General features: G+C 30.0%; 2 protein-coding genes and 2 long non-coding RNA genes across 4 annotated transcripts; 2 read left to right on the top strand and 2 right to left on the bottom strand.

Moving 5' to 3' along the window:
* The first annotated feature begins 71 nt into the window (after positions 1-71).
* On the top strand, positions 72-16,263 carry LOC113004880 (odorant receptor 43a). The gene is made up of 7 exons (XM_039451844.1): positions 72-240; positions 1,719-1,988; positions 2,157-2,625; positions 13,171-13,270; positions 13,429-13,545; positions 13,644-13,799; positions 16,023-16,263. The coding sequence occupies exons 1-7, from the start codon at positions 210-212 to the stop codon at positions 16,074-16,076; spliced, it is 1,197 nt and encodes a 398-aa protein (XP_039307778.1). The 5' UTR covers positions 72-209; the 3' UTR covers positions 16,077-16,263.
* On the bottom strand, positions 333-1,787 carry LOC120358257. Its single transcript, XR_005575229.1, has 2 exons — positions 896-1,787; positions 333-567 (listed from the first exon to the last, which is right to left on the bottom strand). It is a non-coding gene; the product is annotated as an uncharacterized LOC120358257 (long non-coding RNA).
* Positions 2,767-5,793, bottom strand: LOC120358258. The gene is made up of 2 exons (XR_005575230.1): positions 3,883-5,793; positions 2,767-3,366 (listed from the first exon to the last, which is right to left on the bottom strand). It is a non-coding gene; the product is annotated as an uncharacterized LOC120358258 (long non-coding RNA).
* A 1,479-nt stretch (positions 16,264-17,742) lies between the features above and the next one.
* On the top strand, positions 17,743-22,260 carry LOC105193986 (odorant receptor Or2). Its single transcript, XM_011158678.3, has 7 exons — positions 17,743-17,915; positions 18,550-18,819; positions 19,845-20,313; positions 20,393-20,492; positions 20,662-20,781; positions 21,742-21,897; positions 22,085-22,260. The coding sequence occupies exons 1-7, from the start codon at positions 17,885-17,887 to the stop codon at positions 22,139-22,141; spliced, it is 1,203 nt and encodes a 400-aa protein (XP_011156980.3). The 5' UTR covers positions 17,743-17,884; the 3' UTR covers positions 22,142-22,260.
* Positions 22,261-24,037: the final 1,777 nt, after the last annotated feature.

Raw genomic sequence — 24,037 nt, 5'->3', positions numbered from 1 at the left:
TGTTACTTATTGTGACTCGTTTTTATGTTCATGAAGTTTTAGAACAAAACGAACAGTTGTTATCAATTGGAGATAGCATTTATAATAGTTAATGCATCCTTCAGCGAATCAGCCAGGTTAATGTACTCGCATTACGGACATGCGTGACGGCCTTCTCTTTCGCAATAGTATGGTAAGTGGGGGTGAGCCTTTTCACATCAGTCTTTGGCATGGATATCTCCAAACATTCAGGGTATAGAGGTACCAAGCGTTTGTTCAATATTTTTCATTTACAAATGAGAGTAAAAATTTCCTAAAAATTTTTTAAATTACTGTGACGTTATATTAAAATAAATATCACTAAGGAGAACATATACCTAGACGTGTCAAAATAAAGTAACCCTAACTTTGCGGATTCTTTAAGAAAAAATGGAAAGAGATAAAAACGTTGGATTTGTTCTATTGAGAAAAGATCACTTTTCTTTAACATTTAAATGTTATTAAAAAAAAATATAATATGGCGGCATCGCTTCAGTTTCTTCAAACCATATTTTAAAAAAACAGCATTGTTGCTTCTATAGATTGCATCTGAAAGCAAAATAAATACAGGTTTTTAAAATTGAAAACATAAATCTAGTACTTAACCTAACCGTTTTTTGAAATATTGCATTCAAATAAATTTGCAACTAAAATTAACATATCAATTTTTCATTAAACATGTTCGTTGTCTATGAAAAAAAAAAAGAAATATAAAAAAATTTACATAGCAAACTAATTTTTAATATCTAGAAAAAATGCGTAAAATTGTAAGTCGATTAATGGAACTATTTTCAAGATATAGTGATCACGCGTTTTGAAAACTACGTTTCGATAAAAACGTTTCAATTTACAGAAACATCAAAAACTTTACACTTACATTGAATCGTCTACTCCACTATAAAGCAAATCTTTTGCCAAGGTGGATGGTTCTACAAAATCGCTTTGCTTTTATTAACGACGTAAAATTTCTTCTCTTGTACTGCTTAATGCGCACATCTTCAACTGAAATATGTGATCCTCATTTTCCACAGTGGTATATGCATGTGTATATGGATATGGACCCATTTTCACTTACAATGCTTGAAGGATTGCAATAATATTGATGCATCTTCTTTAAATGTATGTATAGCATATTGCCATATAATATTGTATGTATATCATATTTCCATATAATATTGTAGAAACTTTCATTATTATTTTGAATAGAGCCACCAACGCATCATTTTATTGAAGCATTTTGATTTGAGTTCTCATAAACGGATTTAATCGCAATTAAAACATCTTCCGAATTATTGTAATCATAAATAAAAGTATCTAATTGAGAGTTTGCATTAGCGCGCCGTCAGACAGTTGACTATAATTTTGTATAACTCTTTTGTTTCTCATTGAATCAATTTAAAATTTTACAAAAACATTTTTAAGATATTAGACTTTAAAAATAATTTTTTAGACTCTTCTAGGTATATGTTCTCATAATTCAGAGGTTTAATGTGAATATATTATTCTATGATTGTGATGTATTTAAATGGGATATTCTTGAATAAAGTTAATACATTTTGCAATTTCTTAGAAATCTTTATAGTTTTATTATAACTACATGTCTAAAAATTTTTTTACTAATATTCGATTTTAGATTGTTTTGTTTCAAAATACTGTAAATTTCAACAAACTCTTGACGCATAATTTTATTATGTTGCTAGATTTTACATGGGCAGTTGAATTAAATCGTTTTGGTTTACAACTGATTGGATTATGGCCAAAGAGCAATGAAGAACCTAAACATAAGTTCGCTTCTGATCTTCGCATTGTCATTATTTTCATTATAGTCACATTTGTTTCTGGTATACCTCTCACATGTTCTCTTATACGAGTTTGGGGAGATATGTTACTTATGGTAGATAATATTCAAATTACTTTACCTTTACTGGTAGTTTCGTGGAAACTAATTATCATGCGATGGAAACAAACAGGTATGGTTAGAATTTATTTGTGTAGCATGAAAATATAAAAAAAGTTCATTTTTATTGTGCAAAAAGTATAAAGCTTAACGTATATTTATAAGTATTTGCTTTATAATCTTTAAAACAAAAAACTATACGTTACGATTCTGCGAGTGATTATTTTGCTATGTTTCAAAGCACTATTATCTATCATAAAAATAATGACAGAAGACTGGATAGAATTGAAGACAACAAAGGAGAGAGATGTAATGATAAAACGAGCATATGTTGCTAGAATAATTGTAATCAGTGGATATGTTCTAATGGTATTGGCGTTCATTGTGGTCGTCGTTCTTCCATATTTTGGTTTCTCTTTAAGGCATTTAACAAATCTCACAGACCCAGGCAGACCATTGCCACTACAGACTTATTATTTTTACGACATAAATAAGAGTCCGCAATTTGAACTAACATATGTCATTCAAGCTATTACAATCTTTTTGGCTGCTGTAACTTATACCTCGGTAGACGCTTTTCTTGGACTCGCAATTCTTCACTTCAGTGGTCAACTGGAAAATTTCAAAAACCGTGCAGCTAATTTGGTCTCGTGTCCTAATTTTATTTACGCTCTAAGTAACAACGTAATGAATCATATGCGACTCATCAGGTATCTGCATATATACACATTTTCATATATATTTTCATCGTTGTAGTTATATGTATATAATTTACAATTAAAAGTAGAATCCAAAAGAAAATCCTTTGTAAAGAAAAGTTATTTAGTAATTCGTTAATAAAATAAATTTAATAATCACGCACAATATTTATTGTATTTCAAATTTCTTTTACAAGAATTTCTTTAAAAAATTTGTAGAAAATGTTTATTTTAAACAGTAGAGGAAAGTTGCGAATACTAGCTAACCCCCCTAAAGCGGCACCTTCCTATTTTTTAGAAACTAAATATTGTACTGTATTAATACCATAGACCTTATAAGTATGGACTGAACAATACAAGATTGTGTCCGTATTTCTCTTTCTACGAGTGTTTGTAAATAACTTTCACACATTATACATAGATATATTACAATTGGTGCTACTTTGGATAATATTAAATCATTTTACTTATTAGAATCTTCCTAAAACTGTTTTGTTTATATATAATTTTCACATTTTCCTCGCAATGCGAGTTAAACCATAAAATCGTTGTGCAGCGTAAAGCGGACTCCTTCTCTATAGAACAGATCATAGATCTGCTAACCAGACTTTCCGGATTCAGAGCTGAGCGCATGTGCACCCCACCGCCTGATTCTCAGTGAGGCAGCGGCTTGGATCTGGAAAGTCTGCGACCTCATCTATGGTAACCTTCAACGTCGCGCACCACGCTGTGTTCGAGTAAATATTCTCGTATCTAAAAAAAGTAAACTATTAGTTATCAGAGTAACATAATCAAGGTAATATGTATAAATCGACAAAAAACCATTAATTCTTCGATTGTATATGTGCATTTGAGACATTAAGCACAAGTAATTTGCTTATAATTTTAAAACCGGTTAATCTCTCAGCTAGAAATAATAGAATCGATGTCGATTTGACGTTATTTCGACGTTAAATCGACTTCAATTTCATTATCATTTCTAACTGAGTTGCTTTATAACTTTTTTTTTTTAAATAAACAACAGAAAGACTTGGATGCTCTAAAACCATAATTTTAAATGGAGAACTGGTGTAGTTCTCCATGCATTCTATCGATTCACTTCTCTGTTTATGGTTGCACAACAATTTTATTTCAATTTTAGTCAATCTTTTTATTTTCATAAACTTTGCTGCTTAATATATAGAAACATAATGTATTACTTTGTTTATTAATTTATTTTATAATTAATTCCTCCACTATTGGGTCATGTTTGAATTCTACCATTATTACCTAGAGTTTTGGGACTCAACTTATCAGATGTTCTTCTTGGATCATGTTGCAAAAACATTAGCTACTACAAAATACAAAATAGTATTATAAATACTGCTACTATCTAATAGAAGACATTTTGTAGTTTATATTGTCACGTTTTTAAAATTATATCTTTAGCGTTTTTGTTTAAGAAATATTATTCAAAAACAAAATAAAGTTTTGGTAATTTTCTTCTATCATAGAAAAGATAATATTTTTAATTAATTAATTAATAACTACATTAAAATTATGTAACACAATTCAATTCAAATAAAAAATAAAGTACATAATTTTTACATTTCATCAATATTTTATTTTAATTTTTATTTCTTATTTTGCATTTATCTAGGTAACTCTAGTGCCACACTTAATAACTTAATTTATTAAATATTATTTACCATGTTTAAAAAAATAAATTATATCAAATAAAAACTTTATAGTTCATACTATTATAAAAAATTTAAAGTGCAAAATATACATTTTCTTTTACTTAAAAGAAAAACTTTAAATAATTCATACATTTTTGCCATATATCATCGCATGTGGCAAATATCCATGGGGATATACGGATATACGACCATTCAGATGTGACGTGTATGGCGCGTAGATAATTTACAAATACTTATAAATAAGACGTATAATTAATCATAATGACATAATAACTTATAAATTGTGTTAGAGAGACGTCCACGAGAGGTTTCTGCCTTAGAAATGGAATTTCTGAAATTGATAAATTTATTTCAAGTGTGACGAAATCTATCGCTCAATACCGCTTTTTTATTGCCAAGAAAAATTGCAAAAATCATGTTAGAAGTTTTCCAAATTCGACCAATCTTGATTATTATGACTTACTTGTTGTCAATGATTAATTCGTTGAAGACGAAGGTATTTGAACATAAAAATTCCTTTATACAGGTTTTCGGGGTCGCGGTATTCAAATCTAATATTAAATTTTTCTAATTTAAAATGGCAGATTAAAAGTGGAAAGTAGATGAATTTTTATAAAAATGATTAAAGATAACGTTTTTTTATTATGAGTATTTAAGAGGTTTTTTAGTGTGCGTGGTTTTTTAGGTCGCTGAATCCATATATACATCAAAATTTTAAAATTTAATACGATATACCGAACAAAATGAGTTTAGTTCTTTTACTTAATATATGAAAAAATCTAATCCAAAGAAATTTTATTTTTAAAAGTTCCCAATCGATTATAATATTAAATCTATAAAATTTGAAATAGCGGGTTGAATATAGCAGATCGGAAATAACAGAGTTATTTGTTTTTGATCGCCTTTAACGGATTTTGTCCACTATATTAAAACAATAAATTCGTCCCTAATATTATTGGAAAAATATCCATTTTACATACAAACCAAAATCTATGACATTAGCATTTTTCAAAAATTAATCCTAAACATTTTAGTACATTAGATCTAAAGATATTATAATATTATAATATAATATATAAATAATAAATAGAAAAAACATGTAAACAAAGTTAGTAAAAAAAGTACAAAAACAAAGCAATTTTTACGTTTAAATATCTTAGTCTTCAAAGAATTAATCGATGACAAATCGTAATAATAGAAAAATTGGTTGGACTTAGAAAACTTCAACCATAATTTTAACTACTTTTTCTGCCGATAGAAAAGCGGTATTGGGCGATAGGTTTCATCAAACTCTAAACGAATTTACCAATTTCAGAAATTCCATCTCCAAGGCAAAAACTCTGCTATACCATAGACATTCTCCATTTTCCTGCCACCATGACATAAAAGATATTAATTTAATTTTGTTTAGAAGTACATACAATACATAAACATTTTTTTTCCAATTTTTATTGTCTATAAAATCAAAGAACATTGTAAAAAAAACAATAAAATATTTTTATTTCTATCATTGTTTCAATTTTTTAATTACTTTATTTATCTACATTTTTACTGCATTTTATTTCACTATTTTATTAATATTCATAAACTCAAAAATTGAATTTTTAAACTCACAAGTTATAATGTAAATACTTAAAGTGTAGATTATTTTATATATTTTATATAATGAATTTTATAATGAAAAATATCTCGTGATACTCTTAGTTTTCTAAAAATCTAGCGAGAGTAAGTGCTTAGTTGAAAGTGTATAAAAATATTTTTTACATATGTTTGATTGTTTTTACAAATTTCAGGCCAGTGAAATGATTTGTGAATTTGTTTTCTCCTAACATTAATCAAAATATGCTAACAGATTAATATAACAAGTTTTTTTTATTTTACTTACTGAAGTGTATACTTACATGCAATAAATTATTGGATGGAAATACTTTCCAAGATTGAATATTGATCTCGAGTAGCACATTTGTTTTAAAGAGCAATGAATCTCTATCGATAGATTCAACAGATTCATTATCAGATTAGAAGTAATTTGTCACTCACCGACACATGATGCGCAGCAGCGGAGTTTTCAATGTTGACCTGTAAAACACAAATAAATATAATTCACATTATAGTAGCATCTGCAGTAATTAATATTTCAAAAACTGATCACGTTACATGCACATTGAGTTTTTATTTATCTTTTCAAGCACAAATCATGAATGAAATATTTTTTTATAAAAATTTCTATCACCTGTACTATATATTTAGACTTTTAAGAAATTCAATGAACAAGTCATCTTAAAATAATTTAATTTATAAATTATGTTTACCTCGTGGTTGCTCCGCCGTTGCCTAAGGTCTCCCAGATCCTTCTCCTTCTCTCGTGTCCCTGCTTATCGCTTTTTTATGGCACTCATTTAAGAAAACACTATTACTTAGTTTTAGCAATAACTACCTTGACGTTGCCGCGACATTTTGAACAGCATTCCCGTTGACGGTGTATAACGATCGTGCGACATTCTGAACGGCACTCACGTGCACGACGCGCAATTTATTACGTTGCAACAACGGGAAGTTAACGCAAAACGATGAATCTCGAGCATCAGGGAATCGCGCGGTCACTGTCACACCACGCCGCGCGGCGTAGCATAACCTTCCGATTTGTTGGCCGCGATCGTTACTAACAGACAACACGCTTGTCTCAGGATGATTATTATGTCTGCGTTCTCAGGTATACTAATAAACATCATACGAATTGAGACCGAAAACAAGAAGCCGCTGATTGAAAAATGCGATCGACTGACGGGCTGACGCCGTCGATAGTGCGACGAGTTTCGGTCAAACGGTGTCTCACGAACAATGTCACGCGATCTAACAAGTTGCTGGGGGTCGATCACGTAACTTTTCACCCTAAGGAAAAAGTAACGTGATCGACTCCCTGGTATATTTTTGTGAGTACGGTGGTAATCACCTTGATAACGGAAACCGTCTTTCGCTGACGATCTCTCTTTCTGTCGCTTTCGAATCGTACATTAATATCGTGAACTCGATATTTCATTCGGCATTCATAACTGCATGGATAACACATTACACACGAGCTGCAGCAAAACGTAATACGATCGCGGCCGATCAGGAGTAACGAAGATTACGAGGCAAGCGGAGAATCGAGTAACGTTACACGAGCACGAGATAGCAACGAACTAGACGCGAACGACAAGCTTGTAACGCTTCACGAATGAAACACAACCTGCATACGATCTTGGCACTCACGCTGCTACTACATTCGACACATTCGACGTTATATCCGCACAGAATTTCAACACGAGAAAAACGAAATAAGCACCAGAAGCACGGAGCGTTCACCGGTACAGATGGGGTTAGAGGACAAAGCAACATGGCGATGACACCGACTCGACAATCGTGGCCCGTGGCCATGCGTAGGCTAGGCTGGCTAGGCTGTGTTCAGATTCCCCACCAGGGTGCACCCAGACATCATTCTATCCTTGTTTAATATTTGGTAAACAACAAAGATAAAACGACATCATGGTGTACCCGGGTGAGGAATCTGAACGCAGCTTATGTGCCCTACGTGGCCGGTGCGGCGTAGTCACTACGCCATTTACGAACGTTGCCGAGCGGCGGCGGACGTAAACGAGTGACGGCGCGGCCGCCCGAGGAGTTCGGTCACGTCCGTCGCCGCTCGGTAACGTTCGTGGATGGTGTACGTGACTGCGCCGCGCACGCTACCTACGAGTGTAGCCGAGCAGCGGCGGACGTAACCGAACGTCTCGAGCGGTCGCGCCTGCACGCCCGGCACTCGTTCGCGTCCGCTGTCCTTCGACAACGTTCGTAAATGGTGTAATGACTGCGCAACGACCGACGACGGTCGTCGAGTCGATGTTATTGCCATGTTGCTCTGTCTTCTACCTGCCTGTACCGGTGACCGGCGGACGCTTCGTGTTTTCCGGTGCTTTTTTTTTATTCGTATTACGTTTTGCTGCGTGTGTGATATGTTATCCGCACAATATCATAAGTGGTGAATAATCGGGCGGTTGGCATTAATGTTCGAGAGCGACAGAAAGAAAGATTGTCAACAAAAGACGCCCTCCGTTGTTATCAAGGTGATTACCATCATACTCACAAACATACAACTTGTTAGATCGCGAGACATCGTTCGTGAGACACCCGTGTGTTAGCTATATACAATCTTTGGTTAGCAACGGCCGCGGTTAACGAATCGAAAGGTTATGTTGCGCCGTGCGGCGCGGCGTGAAGGTAACCGCTTTAAGTGTCTTTAAAGGATACTAGTAACCGCGCGATTCCCTGGTGCTTGAAATTCGTTGTCTACTGTTGTCTACCGTGTTGACTTCTCTGACGGCGTCGCGGCTGACGAGTGGATGCGGATAATGCTTTCGTTGTTTCGCGTTAACTTCCCGATGTCGCAATGTAATGAACTGTGCATCGTGCACGGGAGTGCCGTCCAGGATCGTTACGCAATCGTCCAGGTGATTGTTAAGTAGTAGTGTATTCGTGAGTGCCATAAAAAAGTAACGTGCAGGAACAAGAAAGAAGGAGAAGAGCCTGGGTAGTATCAGGCAACGGCAGAGCAACCACGAGGTAAACGAGTTCATGATTTACAAGTTAAACTTTAAGAGGAAGGAATCATTCGTCAAATTTTGTAAAAGTCTAAATATATAGATGACAGATTTTTGCAAAAATATATAATTATTTCATTAATAATTTGTGCTTGAAAGAGATGAATAAAAATTTAATGTGCATGTAATGTAATCAGTTTTTGCAATATTAATTACTGTAGACACTACTATAATGTGAATTATATTTATTTGTGTTTTACAGGTCAACATTGAAAACTCCGCTGCTGCGCATCATGTGTTGGTGAGTGACAAATTACTTCTAATCTAGTAATGAATCTCTGATGAATATAAAGATAGAGATCCATTGCTCTTTAAAACGGATGTGCTACGCTAGATTAATATCAATTTAATCCTAGAAAGTATTTTCATTTAGCAATTTATTGCTCATAAATATACACTTTACTATGTAAAATAAAATTTGTTATTATAAAATCTGTTAACATGTTTTGATGAACATTATGGAAAAACGAGTTCACATATCATGTTTTATTCATCTAAAATTTATAAAATAGACATCATGCAAGCATGTGTAAAAATACTCTTTTACACTTTTATCCAAGTGCTTACACCCGCAAGATTTTCAGAAAATTGAGAGTATCATGAGATATTTTTCATTATAAAATTTATTATATAAAATAGTATATAAAATATATAAAATAATCTGCATTTTTTAAATAATTACATTATAACTTATGAATTTAAAGTAAATTAAATTTTTGAATTTATTACTCATTTACAAAATAATGAAATAAATGCATTAAAAATGTAGATAAATAACACAATAAAAAACTGAAACAATGATAGTTTTAGAATATAAATATTTTATTTTTTTTATGATCTTTGATCTTAAAGACAATAAAAATTGGAAAAGAATTTTTATGTATTGTATGTATTTCTGCACAAAATTAAATTAGTTTCTTTTGAGTTTTGGTAGGTAAATGAGGGAATAAGAATCAGATATATGAAATAATTATTTTATATTGTATTATTATTAATAACAATGCAATACTGAAAGGCTTAATATGTACAAATAATAAATATGTGCATTGTACTTTTGTGTACTCTACGCTAGCGCATGTATTGCCTTTTATCACAGAGCATTTATACTGCGGTATTAATCCGGTATTCTAAAAATGTTATATATTTTAAACTTATGTATGAGACATCATCTGAGACTTTAAGAGCTAACCACTTCTATTTTGCTATTCTCTTTATACTATCCTTTACTAATCATTTACAATTATGAAATAATTGCTAATCCTTTTACATTCTTTATAGATTGTATCCAATAATTATTTTATGTAGGTTACAATACATAATTGCGCTACTTATTGTGTGTGCGCTACAAATTCGATTCAATTCACTATAATTTTGTTATTCATATAACACAGAGCAGCAATATTGTAACGTTGTAGCAATATTTTAACAATATTTCTGCAGGTTTCTGTGCTGTATAAGTAATAAAAAAATAATTAAAAAAACTGAAATTGCAACACAATATTAATCTATCATAAAGACATAACTGAGTAGTTGTATGTAAATTACTCTCTTATTTTTCATGACTTTTACAAAGGGGTGTGTGAAGTTGGCACCCCTGTGGTACACAATCGAGTTCCGTTCATCATAGTTCCGTTCAGAGTTCTGGATTATTTACAACAAAAGGAAGAGTTCTTGATAGTTTTTACAAATAGTTCTGCTATTATAACAAAAAAAATGAATTTTGAAAAATGGGGGTGCTAACTTCACACCCAAAAGTAGCACCGCATAGTTCTGAATAATTAATTTGATGCTTTTTAAGGAGTACTAGAGTTCTCCGTATAAAAAAAACTTTTTTGATTAAAAGAAAAAAAAATAAAAAAAAATTAAAAAATGCATATCAAGTCCGAATAGTTCTGAATAGCGCATACGATTCCTTTCGATGAGTTCTAGAGTTCTCCATAGATTTTAGAAACAGATCTGCTCAAAAAAGTAAAAAAAATCGCAATTGAATTCTCGAAAGTGGTATGAAAAAAATGAAAGAAACTTCAAAAGTATCAGTTTTACATAATTTTCTCATTAAGATTTTTGATAGAACTCCGCGACGCCTATTCAAAACTCTCAACAGAACTCTCAGAAAGCTTAAAAAATTTTTTTACGATGTCGACCTTGTATTTTTAAAGTTCGGAAAAATTTTTTAAGAGTTCTGGTAGTTCTGTTGAGAGTTCTGGGTAGTCCTCGATGAGTTCTATTAAAAATCTTAATGACAAAAATCTGTAGGATTGAAAACGAAAATGTTACGGACGATCGCAGGTGTGTTGATTTTATATTTTCCGAGTGTGAAAAATTTTTTAAGAGTTCTGATAGTTCTGTTTAGATTTCCGGGTAGTTCCCGATGAGTTCTATCAAAAATCTTAATGACAAAAATCTGTAGGATTGAAAACAAAAATGTTATGGACGATTATAGGTGACGACTTTATACTTTTCGAGTGCGAAATTTTTTTTAAGAGTTCTGGTAGTTCTGTTCGGAGTTCTGGGTAGTTCCTGATGAGTTCTATCAAAAATCCTAATGACAAAAATCTGTAGGATTGAAAACGAAAATGTTACAGACAATTGTAGGTGACGACTTTATACTTTCCGAGTGCGAAAAATTTTTTAAGAGTTCTGATAGTTCTGTTTAGAGTTCTGGGTAGTTCCAATAAGCTCTATCAAAAATCTTAATGATAAAAATCTGTTTAGAAATAGTTTTGCCCGATAACGTAAAAAATGTCTGTGTTGAATTCTCAAAATTAGTATCAATAAAAGAGTCAAAACTTAAAAAAAAATCAAAAAAATAGTTTTATGTAATTTTCTTAGTAAAATTTTTGATAGAACTCTGCAGTGGCTATCCAAAACGTTCAATAGAATTCTCAGAACTCTTAAAAAATTTTTTGCACTCGAAAAATATAAAGTCGACACACCTGCGATCGTCCGTAACATTTTCGTTTTCAAACCTACAGATTTTTGTCATTAGGATTTTTGATAGAACTACATCGGGAACTACCCAGAACTCCGAACAGAACTACCAGAACTCTTAAAAAAAATTTCGCACTCGAAAAGTATAAAGTCGTCACCTATAATCGTCCGTAACATTTTTGTTTTCAATCCTACAGATTTTTGTCATTAGGATTTTTGATAGAACTCATCGGAACTACCCGGAACTCTAAACAGAACTATCAGAACTCTTAAAAAATTTTTCACACTCGGAAAATATAAAATCGACACACCTGCGATCGTTCGTAACATTTTCGTTTTCAATCCTACAGATTTTTGTCATTAAGATTTTTAATAGAACTCATCGAGGACTACCCAGAACTCTCAACAGAACTACCAGAACTCTTAAAAAATTTTTCCGAACTTTAAAAATACAAGGTCGACATCGTAAAAAAATTTTTTTAGCGTTCTGGGAGTTCTGTTGAGAGTTCTGAATAGGCGTCGCGGAGTTCTATCAAAAATCTTAATGAGAAAATTATGTAAAACTGATACTTTTGAAGTTTCTTTCATTTTTTTCATACCACTTTCGAGAATTCAATTGCGATTTTTTTTACTTTTTTGAGCAGATCTGTTTCTAAAATCTATGGAGAACTCTAGAACTCATCGTAAGAAATCGTATACGCTATTCAGAACTATTCGGACTTGATATGCATTTTTTAATTTTTTTTAATTTTTTTCTTTTAATCAAAAAAGTTTTTTTTATACGGAGAACTCTAGTACTCCTTAAAAAGCATCAAATTAATTATTCAGAACTATGCGGTGCTACTTTTGGGTGTGAAGTTAGCACCCCCATTTTTCAAAATTCATTTTTTTTGTTATAATAGCAGAACTATTTGTAAAAACTATCAAGAACTCTTCCTTTTGTTGTAAATAATCCAGAACTCTGAACGGAACTATGATTGTGTACTATAGGGGTGCCAACTTCACACACCCTTTACAAAGTAAATCTTTGCAGGACATAAATATCAAAGTTATCTATTTTTACTTTTGCTAAAATGTGAATAATTATAAGAAATAAAAATAAGAATAAAATAAGATAACATATTTATTAAAGTATATGACAATCAAATATATTTTAAATGCTTTTTTTATTATAATTATAACACAAAATATATAAAAAATATTTTTACAAAACGTTATTAATATAATAGTTTTTTAAACTTATTGTAAAGAACTTAATATGTTAAATATGTTAATATGTTAATTAATTTGTTAAGACATTATTTTTATAGATTTGCCAATAATATTGAAAATACCTTCACTTTAATGATGTTGGGCTTAGTATTTAATTTTGGTATTGTATTTTGTCTACACGGATTCATATTACTTTCTGTAAGTTTAAACGGAAAGCCTATTCAAAATATTAATATTTTGTATATTTTATTCTCTAAAAAATATTTTTTATTTTACTTTATTTTGCAATATTTGAATTGTTGACATTGCAACTGATGGTAATTAATTTTTATAAATTAGCAAGATATATTATTTAGGTGATTACCGAAGGTGATTTTTCTTTCACAAAATTATGTTTTCCATTAATTGGTATCTCTATTTTGCTTTCACACACTTTTCTTTATTGTGGTGCTGGAGAGATTATAACAATGCAAGTAAGTTTTAAATTTAATGTTTCAAATTAATTTATGAATGTTAATAACACTGTATACGTCATAACGTAGCATAACATCAATATTCTATGTATGTACAGTGCGAAGAAGTACATCGTTCTATGTGCGATCTTGAATGGTATAAATTGGAACCGAAAAAAGCAAGAAATCTTATCATATTAATGATACGAACAAGCCAACCTTTCCGCATCACTGTAGGAAAAATATTGCCACTTACAATGACTACATTTTGCAGTGTAAGAATTATTAATACTTATCTAAATTCTATAAATAATTATTAATTTAATTTCGTTATTTATCTGAAGAAAATATTTGTATTACTACAGTTTATTTTCTTTAAGATAAAAATGTAGGAATTTTCTTAAGTAATTAATAATTTAATTTTTAATTGGTCTTATCAAAAGTGTTTAGTCATTAACGTATAAATGCCAAAATAAAATAATAAAACAATTACATAGACACATATCAAAGAGAGGAGTATCATACGAGGTGTGTTCAAAAAGTATCGCGAATTTTGAATTTTCGCGGGTTACGTATATTCGAATTTCGATCTTTTTGTGGCGTTATGTTGGTACTCATGTCTCTCACTTATGCCGACAAGCTCGGCCATTTTGAATGTTCACTTAATTGTTGACAGCTGCTTTGCTTGCACGTGTTTTGGATCGTCTTCGATTTTTACCTATTCAAAAAAATGGATCAAAGAACCTGTATCAAATTTTGTGTGAAAAACGAAATTAAGTGCGCGGATGCATTCCGAATGTTGACTGTGGCATACGGAGAAGCTACCTTAGACCGAAGCAACGTTTATCGGTGGTACAAAATGTTCTCAGAAGGCCGAGAAGATGTGAACGACGAAGAGCGTGCCGGACGCCCGAGCACTTCAACAACAGACGAAAAAATTAATGAAGTGGAGAAAATGGTATTGGCCAATCGTCGAATCACCGTTAGAGAAGTTGCTGAGGACCTAAACATATCGATTGGCTCGTGCCATTCGATTTTTATCAATGATTTGGGCATGAGACGGGTCGCCGCGAAATTCGTACCAAAATTGCTCAATTGCGACCAAAAACAGCATCGCATGAACATTGCTAATGAGATGTTGGACTCTGTCCTCGACGACCCAAATTTGCTCCAGAGGGTCATAACTGGTGACGAATCGTGGGTTTATGGTTATGACGTGGAAACCAAAGCTCAATCATCTCAATGGAAGCTGCCGCACGAACCAAGACCGAAAAAAGCGCGCCAAGTTCGGTCGAATGTGAAAGTTTTGCTGACAGTTTTCTTCGATTGCAGGGGCGTGGTGCATCATGAGTTCTTGCCACAGGGTAGAACGGTCAATAAGGAATATTACCTGCAAGTTATGCGCAATTTGCGCGAAGCAATCCGCCAGAAACGCCCGGATTTGTGGAAGAACAAAAATTGGCTTTTGCACCACGATAACGCCCCTGCTCACACATCGTTGCTTGTGCGCGACTTTTTGGCCAAAAACAACACACTAATGATGCCGCAGCCACCGTATTCCCCAGATCTGGCCCCCTGTGACTTTTTCTTGTTCCTTAAACTGAAGAGGCCCATGAAAGGACGACGTTACGCTACGCTTGACGAGATAAAGACGGCATCGAAGGAGGAGCTGAACAAGATAAAAAAAAATGATTTTTTGAAGTGCTTCGAAGATTGGAAAAACCGTTGGCACAAGTGTATAATATCTCATGGGGATTACTTTGAAGGGGACAAAATAGATATTCATGAATAAATAAATAATTTTTGAAAAAACACAAAATTCGCGATACTTTTTGAACACACCTCGTACATGTCCCTCTCTGATTTGCCTGAATTTTATAGATATATCTAATAATAGTCTAATTCTTTCATTAATTTAGGTTAAAATAATACGACCCACCTCTCAAGCATTTGTAAAAAAAAACATGTTTGTATATTTTGTGTTTGTAATCTATCAATCGGTAATAACGAATCAATAAGTGGCACGGCGTGCGTGGGATGACTGAACTATTATACAGGGTGATTTATAATAACAGGTGTCCTTCAAGGGACATATTCCTGGTTGAATTCTAAGACGATTTTTTTCTTTGGCAAAAATTTGGCAGAGGCTTAGATGGTAGAGGCCTAGATTTTGAGATATAAGCCGATTAAGTTAGCTTATCACGGGTCGAATACAGAAGGTACGCAAGGGTGGCGAAATCTTAGCGTCTACCAAATTTTTACCAAAAAGAAAATTGTCTTAGAAATTGACCAGGAATACACCGCTTGAAGGACAATTGATTTATATTCTAAATCACCCTGTATATATGTATAAAATTCAGCCAAATCGGATTACAAATGGTACTACCTTGTAACTATTTTTACAAAAAATATTTCGTACTTTTAAGATACTTAATAGTATATATTTATTAATTGAAAATTTTATTTTGTTTTTTGTTTACATGTAAAATATGTTTTAGTTGTTGAAAACATCGGCTGGCTACATATCATTTCTATTAGCAAACCGAAAATGAAGAAAGAGATAGAGAAATATCAAAACCACGCTAGTTCAACATTTATACCATGAAATTTATGAGAGAGATAGATATTATATATCACATAAATTTTCAATTTGGTAATTACAAATAGAAGTAACAGAGGTATAGAAGTAACAGAAGTATATTAATCATAATAGAAATAAAATATTTACATTTAATACAATATTTCTTATTTTATATAATATTTTAAATTAATATTTATCAGAGAATATTTTTCACTTTTATACACATCATATGATTACTACAATAGAGTAAAAGATAGTATTATTAGCTACTATAAATTATGGCTATTATCTCCGACATTAAGTGACGAATTCTAACAATTGCTTATGGAATCATTTGTTTAGTAGCCCGCCATTATATAATTAACCCGCCATTATATAATGGCGCTAATATGCCAATATACAACAACCGACAATTATTATATAGCATTTTTCAGCATTACGAAACTTTTTTAAGGTACATTAACATTTGTAACATTTAATTACACATATTTTTTTTATTGTTTTTAAACTTGAGCGTATTATTATACGACTGTTTGTATACTCGTGTTTGTGTTTTTTTACTATTTATTTTTTTATTTGGCTATATGTAGACATTTTGAGTTATGCAAAATTATTTAAAGCATAGCATTTTATTAATATGGCTGTTTAAGCAAGATTTTTATGTTAAAAAATTTTTGAATTAATTAAGAAGTTTAGAAATATGAGGGATATCTTTTATCTTTGTTGTTTAATGTTAAACAGAATAATATCTCTAAAGTTTCTCAATGAAGGAGAATTCTAAATAAGGAAAATTCTAAATGATGGAAAATTAAAAAGATATAATTATGTACCAAAATACTGTATATTTTTTAAACAAAATCAATTTTTTAAATTTAATTTTGATATAGCTATCACTCACTCTGTTTTCTCTTCCAGCCACTATGCAGTGTTGTTACATTTTTATAAATCACTTCTTAATAGTATATATTTCATTACTATAAGTCTAAAATCTATTAAACGACACTTTGAATATTATCACGAATGTCGTTTAACTCTCAATGAAAAATATTGATTATTAACAAAGTTAATGAATAAAATGTAAATGCTATACTACCTTTTTCTCTACTTCAGTGATGTATAGTTATGAAGAAAAGGAGACATACTTCTTAAAATTAATGATTTTAAAGTGATTTACAATTATTTTAATTTAATAATATATATTCTTTTAACATATATTAAATGTATTAAATAATTAAATATATACGTAATATATTTTTTAATTAAATTTTATTAGAATAAATTTGTAGAAAAAGAATGTTTGATATATTTTACGAAACAAAAACACATATTTTATTTTGTAAGAACTCGACGTTTATCAATTCTATTATTGCGAATATATTTTCTCTGATGAATACAAAACGAATAAACCATGTCTGATGGCTTCTATAAAAATTTATTACTAGCTACAGCATAAGACCATAAGAGTATAAACTGCAACCGAAGCGTGGGAACACAACGGGTGTACATAAACATGCTTTTTTTGCTAACATGATATCTACCTGTTATATAATTTTTTATTGTTAAATTTTTTACATTTGACGTTTGATGCAGAAAACTTGTAGAAAACGTAAAACGAGGGTCACGCGATGTATATAGAATATTTAAAACACTTCAGTGCAAATTCATCTTCTCGAGAATAATTCGCAATTGGATTACATATGCATGAGCAATATCTCTTTCTAAATGGAAGGTACCACTTCATGAAAAAGAACAACTGTCAGTCTGTAGATAACATTTGACATGGATGATTTGAAATATGTCGGATATCAAGGTGCTCGTCGTCGAAGTTGTAACTGCAAATTGAAAAAAATAAATTTAAAAAATATATTTATTTATGATGTGCTTAGATGCGAATATTAAGCATTTAATATACATTTTTTCTTATTATTGTTAAAAAAAACTTTTTAATTGCCTACAGTGTTATGTTGATTATAAATATGCTGAACAATTATAGTAGAAACGCAACTATATATCTAATTACAATAAATTGGTGGTTTTTAGAATTTATTTATTCTTTATTTTTTTACACAGAAAAAATAATGTATTAATAGCATTTAATGGGAAATAATTTTATTAATTCAATACATCATATTCATGATTTAATAGAAAGTATTTCATTAATACTGTTATTAAATTATAATTATTAAGTTTATTTTTAATTATAATGCATTTAACACTGTCAATACATTAATTTTTTCATGAAAATAATTTTTGAATTTTTATAATTAACAAATAATTTATACAGATACATTTATAATTAATAATTCATTATCATTTTTTAATATACTAGTTGTTATGTATACTCTGTCATTTTTAATATTTTGTTGTAATTGTGGATTTATTTACGCGTACTTATTATGTAATATTTTACATAAGTTTTGCCTTATTAATGTTTCTATACGTAGATCTCCAATGGGCGATGAAACTAAATCGTATTATCTTAGATTTCATTGGACTTTGGCCTAAAGCCGCACAAAACTCTCGACAGAAGTTACTATGCAATTTTCGAGTACTCATAGTTTTCTTGGCGGTAACGTGTGGTGTTCTGATTCCTTCCATACATTCATTAATAAGAATTTATGGAGACGTCATGTTAATGTTAGACAATTTACAATTTACTTTACCAGCTATAAGCTGTTCGATAAGAATCGTGATTTTTTGGTGGAAGAAGGAAGGTAGACATAATTAAAAGTATACGTATTTTTAAATTATAAAATGTCTCTTTAAATTATAAAAAATCATAAAGAGTATAATAAAATAAATAAAATAAATTAATGCCATTAAATAAATAATGTAAAAAAATTATTTAAATTATGTTTTATCATGGTATAGCGCAAGACAATTTTAAATTATAAAATTTATTTATATATTACTATTAAAGTTACAAGTGAAAATAATATTAAGGCTCCTGACGCCTCAGCCGAGAACCCCGTGTTGACGGTAGCGACATTCCGTTGCGGTCAAAATTAGAAATAATAGGTGTGAAACGTGACAGATTGACGATGAGATGTTGTCGTGCATGTTATTTTGTTATTATGTGTTTTATTATAAAAATATGACTTGTCTTGTATTTACCAAATTCAGAAAAATGGACCGCAAGTAAAGTTTCTTTGAATTTTGTACATAAAAACACATTTTTTATTTCTTTCAATAATTATCCATGTGTTTTCCTGTCTGAATAGGCTTCACTTTACGTGCTTTCTATGATTATTTACTGACTGTTAAACGGAAAAAGGACAGTCTTTACTCATTTTTACAAGTGTTTTAAAGCCATGATTAGTCTCCTTTATCCAAATTGTCTTTATTTATAAATGACACGTCGGAAACTTTAGCTTAACCGTGTGTTTTCTGTCTAAATAGTTTCATTTTACGTGCTTTTTACAACCATTTACTGACTGTTAAGCGAGAAAAGGATAGTTTTTACCCATTTTTACAAATGTTTTAGAAATATCTGATTAGTTAATTTTATCCAAAATGTCTTTATTTACAAATGGTACGTTGGACAAAATTACGTGTTATTTCATGCTTATGACGTCACGACTTCAATATGGCTGCGGCAAGTAGACAGGAGCCTTAACCTACATATAATGTCTGTCTTTTTATTTTTAAACTTTTTATTGCTTACGATTAATATTGGTATAATTTCTGATTTAAATTATTTATACTGTTAAGCGTGTATTTATTATTCACATTTTTGAAGCTATCATACCTATCATGAATATGATCTCGGAGGATTGGATAAAATCGAAAAATGCGCAAGATAGAAACGTTATGATTAAACGAGCGCAGACTGCACGCATTATTATTACTTGTGCGTACTGTATAATGGGAGTAGCGTGCTTCTTTATTATTATTCTTCCGAGCTTTGGAATATCATTGAGATTGACGCCCAATATTACTGATCCTGGCAGACCAATGCCTATACAAACGCATTATATTTATGATGTAACTAAAAGACCGCAATACGAACTAACGTTTATTAGTCAATCTATTTACATTCTTCTTGCTATCATGTCTTATACTGGAATCGATAATTTTCTCGGGCTACTAACTTTCCATATATGTGGCCAATTAGACATTCTTCACAATCGTTTAACACATTTGGATAAATATACCAATTCTTACGGTATGCTAAAAAGCTGCGTGATAAAACACATGCGTTTACTTAGGTTTGATATTTATATTTATAATTTGTATAAAATAAATGATTAATTAAATATAATCTAATACAAGAAATATATTTTATAGTGCCATTGACATTATTGAAGATACATATAACATAACACTTCTGGCATTATTTGTATACTTTGCAATACTCTTTGCTTTTTATGGTTTTCGAATAATTAATGTAAGTGTTTGACTATGGATGAAAATTTGCAGAAATTAGTCATTATTAAAGAACATAATGTGTTATTACGTGCTTCAATGTTCAATTTTATTCGCATGATGCTTTATTACAAACGTGAAAAGTTTTATTAAAATGGAAATGTTATATCTTTAATGTACAAATTATTTAGCTATTTGATGAAGAAAATGATTTATCTGTCACTCATTTGGTATATTTTATATCCAACGTTTTCAATATATTTATGCACATGTGCTTATATTGTGTCCTAGGAGAAATTTTGATGGCTCGGGTAAGTTTTATTATTATTTTCTTTTTTTATTAAAAAAGTGATATGTAGTTAATATTAAATAATAAAATTTAAAGCAATTTTTATTAATAATGTTCTATCAATGTTTAGTGTTAATTATATATAGAAGAATTTAATAATAATTTGTTTAAAATATTAAAATGATAATAATTTAGTTTAACTAAACTAATAATTAAGAAAGATATTAATATAAATTTTTAGAAATATAAGTTTAAATTGTGTTGTGTTAAAATGTATAAAGTATTATAACAGACCCTTGAAATCAATATGCTGCAAGTTCTTAAGAAAATAAAAATTAGCTGTTGTACTTAAATTTCATATATTAATCTACAATTTATATAAATATGTAATTATTGGTTAATTTATATGTATTATAGGTTTAAGACCAATGCATATAGGATCGCCTTTAATATTAAATGCGTTTTGCAAAAGTTTACATGTTTTTTTAAAAAAAACAACAAGAAATAAATAAAAGACAAAATGAAAAGATTTTAATATTAAAGTTTTGATTAATAATATTTAAGAAATAAAATTTTTATATTTTTTATTATAATTTAAAAATAACTCAATAACACGAATATACTACTAAAACATTTTATGCAATATTTAAAAAATATTTTGCTACTCACAACGGATTAATCTTGTCATAATTTTTATTTATATTTTACAATATTTTATTTTGATTGATTTGATTTTTATTTTATCTTATTCACTGCAAATGATTCAATATAGATCTCTGATCATAATATATCATGATGCATTTTGAAATATATGTTTAATTTGTGTTTTATCTATTTTTAAAACTTACAATTGCAGTTTACATTTGTTTACTTTTATTCAACATATTTACATGATGCGTAATTTACATATTAATTTACGGCGATTCTGAATGTATATAATAATTGGTAATTAAATATATTTTTAATTGTTATTTTGTTTAAGTGTAGTGACATATATTATGCAGCATATAATAGCGAATGGTACTCCATGGATCCAAAAATTGCAAAGGACTTGTTACCTCTATTGATAAGAGGCGCTAAACCGGTTTATCTTACCGCTGGAAAAGTGTTTCCTATGACAATGGCCACATTTTGCAGTGTAATATATTTTAATTATATTTATTTTAAAGTATCATTAAAATTTTAATAAAATGTCACACGTAGTCTATAATAATTTTATATACTTTATATAATTTATTTATTTTATTGTACATGAGTGTAGAATATTAAACTTCGAGATTACATTATATTCTTAATTATATTACTAATAAATATATATTTTTTAGTTAGTAAAAACATCAGCTGGTTATATATCCGTTTTACATACAACGAGAAATAAATGAAGGATATAAATCTAAATATTTTTTAATGTTACGCAATTTTTAATAGAATACATTAATTTAAGGATTGTATAAGTGTTTATATTTTAAATGCAAATAAAATTATAAATCTTAGCATCGGATTATTGAAATATAATTTGGATTTTATTTGAGGCACATATTTATGAGTTTATATAAGAGTTTATATGGACTAAAATCTAAATCCATAAATCCATAAAAATCTCTCTTATAAAAATTAAAGTGTTTTAAAATTAATTATTTATGATTTAATCTTTCAATTTACATTTTTCTATAATAAATTTATTATTTGTAATATTAATTTGAATATGAATACTGGTCACAATTTTTAATGAGCATTCCAAACTTGTTAAAAATTGGAATATTAGTGAAGTGTCACTATTATCAGTATGTACTGATAAATCTATTGACGTACGTCAATATATACTATCAGTATGTATTTTCAAATGTTTTATATAGATACATGCGTTTGCAAGATGCATGTTCCTGTAATTAATTCTGTATCAATTTGCGTGTCCTGGTCTTCTCTAAGTAATAATCATAAGTAACGAATTATGCGTGTGTGGGAAAATGTTACATGTTACATTTTGTATTTTTGTTCACCTGTTTTTCACATTTTGTCAATAACTACTTTAGACAGGAGGTACTAAGGTTGTACGATTATTATGAATGCTCATAATACTGCACATCGATATTATCATGTATTTAAAAATTTTTTGTCATGTGCAGATTGCATGTGACAGATGTTTTTTATTGAATAATAATTAGGGCTCGGAAGTTTGTGCGATATCTTGTGTCGTGTGCTGAACACCGTTGCGTGCGAGTTATGTGTGTGACAATTATCAATTCTTGCTGGGACGCGGCTTATTGAATATTAAAATACACCTCTCGCACGCAACGGCGCGCACCTAGCGTGCGACACAGGATTTTCACACAAAATTCCGAGTTTTAATCATCAATTAGTAATATCAAACATTTGTATGCGGAAAAATTATTTGGCATACCGTATTCGGTTTTAATCTTCTCTTTAGTATTGCAATTCGAAGTTATATTGATAGAAATGGAATCCGGCATTCTTCAAATCTTTGAAGAAATGATCAGTTTGTAGTGATTGGTGATGAATGACTGCAGAGAAGGCGTGATATTTTTTAAAATAGCAACTCAATCTTTATGATGATATTATCAAAGTGGAAGAAAAAGTGCAATTTTAATTTGAATTCTATGTTGCATATTGAAGATGGTACGTAAACTATTATCACAATATTACATGTTATAAGTATATACTAGAATAAGTGTGTTATTCTGTGAATACGTTTCATATGTTTTATTATAAAAGAATTTGCCATGTTACGTATGATTTTGACTGAAAAATATTTGCTATTATGATGATAATGTTTTACAACGTATGATGGTTAATAATTTAAAAAATTTTTAAGTTGTGGGTATGCGTGTATACGTATTCGCAATTTAATTTTGATACTACGATTACTAAGGAACATTTTGGTATAAGATTTTTACGAGCACCAAATTCTCTGACGATCTGGAGAGTAAAATTAGAGCGCGGCGCGTGCTTTTCGCGCATAAATAATTTATTTTTCATCAATTTGCAGTGAGCACTTAATTCGAAATTGATATATTTAGATACTCCGATGTCTAAATAACATTTTAGTATATACTTTTTACATGCGTCAAATTCAACGATCTGATAACTGATTTTTTGCGCTATTGGACAGGATGAATTAATAATTATTGTTATATTAATAACTTTGAATCCTATTATATTTTGATTATTTGTGTTTTTTATGTTATTTTACTACCGAAAACATACAAATTTGGTGGTCTATAAGTATTGTTGTCCGAGATCGCAATGCTGCGCTGAGT

This window comes from Solenopsis invicta, chromosome 7 (assembly GCF_016802725.1).
Source record: "Solenopsis invicta isolate M01_SB chromosome 7, UNIL_Sinv_3.0, whole genome shotgun sequence".
NCBI lineage: Eukaryota > Metazoa > Arthropoda > Insecta > Hymenoptera > Formicidae > Solenopsis > Solenopsis invicta.
The sequence above is the reverse complement of the archived record's forward strand: the minus strand, read 5'-3'. Positions and strand labels throughout refer to the sequence as shown.